The sequence below is a fragment of the Entamoeba histolytica genome, genomic scaffold (genome assembly GCF_000208925.1).
Source record: "Entamoeba histolytica HM-1:IMSS scf_1104750518645 genomic scaffold, whole genome shotgun sequence".
Classification (NCBI taxonomy): Eukaryota; Evosea; order Mastigamoebida; family Endamoebidae; genus Entamoeba; species Entamoeba histolytica.
Genome location: NW_001915260.1, coordinates 7157 through 11527, shown reverse-complemented (window position 1 = coordinate 11527; position 4371 = coordinate 7157). Strand labels below are relative to the sequence as shown.

General features: G+C 20.1%; 1 protein-coding gene across 1 annotated transcript in view; it reads left to right on the top strand.

The window, feature by feature from the left end:
• Window positions 1–3817: 3817 nt before the first annotated feature.
• The window catches only part of EHI_156710 (3-ketoacyl-CoA synthase 4, putative), a gene marked incomplete at both ends in the record, with an annotated part of 696 nt that continues 142 nt past the window's right edge, over window positions 3818–4371 (top strand). The window contains one exon of the mRNA XM_001914233.1: window positions 3818–4371. This exon is cut by the window's right edge and continues 142 nt beyond it. Coding sequence (XP_001914268.1) covers window positions 3818–4371 — 554 coding nt within the window.

Here is a 4371-nt window from a genome sequence, read left to right as displayed (position 1 = left end):
ATTGTTGATATTTTCTATTCTTTTTGAGTTTAAATACATACACCTTTGAAAACAAAGAAATTTTATTTCAAAATGAAAAATCTATAATGAATGTTATTTCATGTTGAAATTGAAGAATGAATCAAATAAATATTTAAATTATTGGTTGAGTGTATTCAAACTCCTTTATTTTTATTAAAAACAAATATTCATTATTAAAATAATTTGATAATATTGATATAATATTTCAATGTAAAATAATGAAAAGTCTTAAATATATTTTAAACAAACAAACAAACAAATAATAACAAGATGACAATTATTCATTTTGTCACTCTTCATTGATAATATTATCTTTTTATTTTTATTGATTCAACTGAAGATATAAATTAACATGATTATTTAATTAATTAAAACAATTAAAATGTTGTTGTTTTGTATATTTATAATTATATATGATATTATCTGTTTATATTCATTCAGTATTCCTCAATCAATATTTTATTGTATTATTCTTGTAATTATTCATTTTGAGATTTTATCAATTTATTTAATTAATGAACTGACGAATAAAATATCATTCTGTATTATCATTCATGAAATTTAATATTCATTTTATTTCTTTTATAATACTCATCTTATTAAGTTATTGATTTCAATTATTTGATGTGTTGATATTTCTCATTCATATTTATTTTGTTTATGAAAAGTGTTGAATGTTATTTCAACAAGAAGAGAAATGTTATAACAATAAAAATTGTAATTAAATACTTTAATTTGTAAATTAATAAAGAATAAAGTATTGTATCACTTGAATCAACACACCAAAACAAAATCTAAATAAATGAAATGTTCATATAAATGAAATAAAATGATTCATCATTCTTATTCTTCTTTCTGTTTACTCTTTCTCGACGTTTTGAATAATTTACATTTATTATCATCAAAAACTATAATGGTGAACTCTGAATTTATTGAATTGAAATAAAACAATAACAAAAATAATAATTATGTATTGATTAATGAAGATTCGATTAAATTGTAATAAAATAAAAAATATTAAAATCAATTCAATTTCAAAAGAAATAACACGTCATGAAATTAAAAAAGAATGAGACTATGATATAATTCATTCATAATATTATTGATGTATTTTATTATATTAATGCTTGTATTAAATTAGAAAATTATGTTAGAATATTTCAATTGAATATAAACAAATTTTTTAATTCATTACTCAAGAAGATTTTTTGATAATATTTCATATTTATAAGAAAAATAATATTGTATTTGATGAATTAAAATAATAAATAAATAAATAACATTTATTGAAGTTGATTAATCAACATATTTTACACATTAAATTATGAAATATGTTTAAAAAATATAGAACATACAAAAATCAAATATAAATATTGAAATATAATACCACATGATATTAAACCATCTGGAGATGAATTATTTTAATTGAAATTTACCATTAACAAGAATTAATACCAACAACAGTTAATAAAATAAGAACTAATATTTTTAAATGTTATACTTCTTTAAACATCAATCACCATGCTAACTTCAATAGAATGACTAAAAATAACTTTTTGTTGAATCTTTTCAATTACAACTATCATCATAACAAATATAAATATAATATTAGTGGATGAATGTTCTTATAATTATATGTCAGTACTTTCTATCAACATTCCAATATCAATGAGTTGAATGTACATTAATAGGTTTAAAATTGTTCTTCACCAAAGCAGCTATTTTACCCTCATCAATTTGTAAACCTCCTGATATTTTGCTTAAAAAATATTTCATTGAAGATACTAATACCACAAACAACAGTTAATAAAACAGGAAATTGTTGTTTCTGTATATTCACACAACTAAACAAATTAAATCTCTTCGGTTTCTTTCTGATTTATGAAAGTTTTGATTTAATGGGTGTATATGAGAATATTTATTGAAACTTAACATTAACATAAAATGAAGTCATGTTTATGTCCAAAATATTTTAATTTAATTTCTAATTCAAGTATAATATATTATTTAAAAATATTTTGTTGGTTTATATTTATGTTTTTAAATTATGCTAATGATTAATTGGATGGATATACAAAAATGAATTTATTAATTTCTTTTTTATTACTATTTATTAACTTAACTTTGCAAGTAAATATTATATTTTATCCTCTTTTTAATTCTTTTTTCTTTTAAATAAATAAAATCTTTCATTTGTTAAATTTCATTATTTATTTTATTTTTCAAAGGATTATCAAGAGTTGAGAGTTATCTTGCTTCAAATAACAATATTCTTTATTTAGAAGATATTCTACTCATACTTTGTATATTTTTAAATAATTAATTACTTTTTATGTTAAATTATCTTTAATTCGTAAAAACCTTATTTTCTTTAAAAAATATCTATTTTATTATCAACATTTGTCATTTGGGTTAAATTTATTGAATCTTTCCACTTTTGTTGAAGAAGTCTTGATATTATTTTACAATGAAACAAATATTGACATAACTTAAATAAGTGTGTTTTGTTAATTTCTACTATCTCTCTTTAATTATTTTCAGGTATGATAAAACATTCATTTAATTGAAAAAATAACATTTTTAAAGAAAATAAAGTTAAATAAATTTATTTTAACTTAGCCTAAAATTCAGTCTCAATTCTTATTAAAAAGGAATTGTATTTAATAATAAAATTTGAGGTTATTTTGTAAATATCCTATCCTCTTTGTTAATATTTTACAAATTGTGTTAGTGTTACATAATGTTAAGTTAAAACATAGTTCTATTTAACAAATGAAAAAAAAAACAAATATATTAAATATAGAATAACATCCCTTAAAATAACCTTAACCAATTATGACCAAATTAAAATTCTCTGAAAAAATACATAAAAACAATACCTAGTAATGACTTACAGTATCTTAATTAATGACAAAAATAAAAAATAAGAAATGTTTTTTTTTCTAAACAATACATATAATAAACTTGAATATGGAAGAATAAATGATTTTATATTACCAAAATATTAAAAATAAAAATTTTGATTCTATTTACATTTTTCTTTTACTAATATTTCCTTGAAAGATTAAAATTGTTTGAGTGAATTTGATAAAAAAAATTCTAATTTAAAACCAGACTTTTATTGTCTGACTATAACACACATTTAACTCATTATACACTCTTTTAAAAAAGAGATATTACATAAGTTAAAATAAAACTCCTTCAGTTAGTAACATTGTCATATAATATTTATTACAAAAAATAATTATGACAAAATCCTCTTGGTTCAAATAAACTATAACGTCATAAAACTTATAAAAGAATAAAAAAATTCCTCAAACATTGATATTTATATTTTCAAAATTATAATATTCAAATTAATAAAAATATCACAAAAATAATAATCACTATAAACAGAATTTTTTTTAGTTTTAAATACTTCAAAAAGTCGTTAAGTATTTTTAGGATAAACTAAAAAGAACTGAAAAACAAAGAATATGAAGCATTCAACCTAAAATAAAATAACAAAAGATAAAAACTAATCAATAAAAATATAATAAATAGTTACTAACTATTAGAATAAACTAGAAACCCTAAATAATATTGAAAAAATTATGAAACGATTAAAGAAGAAGCAAGCTGATAATTGACAGCAAAAAAGAGACAATTTCAAAAAAAGGTCTAAAAGGAATAAAAATAAACTATAGGGTTTTCAAGTTCTTTCAAGCGAAATAGCACTGAATTTACTCTTTTACGCATTTTCAATACAATCTATCTAAATAAAAACCATTTTATTATCTTAAAAACAATCAGTTCAATGTCTTGTGAACAAGATAAAGAAAGAAGTTTAAAAGATTATTGGTATCCAAAAGAAATTGGAGAACAAAATGAAATTTTACCATCATTAAAAACTAATGTTAATAGAGGATCACCTTTAACTAAAGGAATTGATTTTACAGTAACTACTATATTATATTCAATTCCATTGATAATTCTTTATATAAGTTATAAGACATGGTATAGTTTCCTTGATGTTAGTAATGGAATTTTTGTAGAAAATAATAAATGTGTTCTTATTGTTGGATTTGTAATTGTTCTTGGATTAATTGCAGGAGGAGTTTATTATTGGGCTACAAGAAGAAGACAAGTACTTTTAGTTGATTTTGCTGTAGCATGGCCAGATGATAATCTTAAAATTACAGCAGATGGAGTAAGAGATATTATTGTTAAATGTGGATTATTTGAACAACAATATATTGATTTCCAAACTAAACTTCTTTATAGAACTGGACTTGGAAATGAAACATATTTACCAAGACCATTCCATGAATATCCATTTAAAACAACTATGGCATTATCACGTGAAGAATG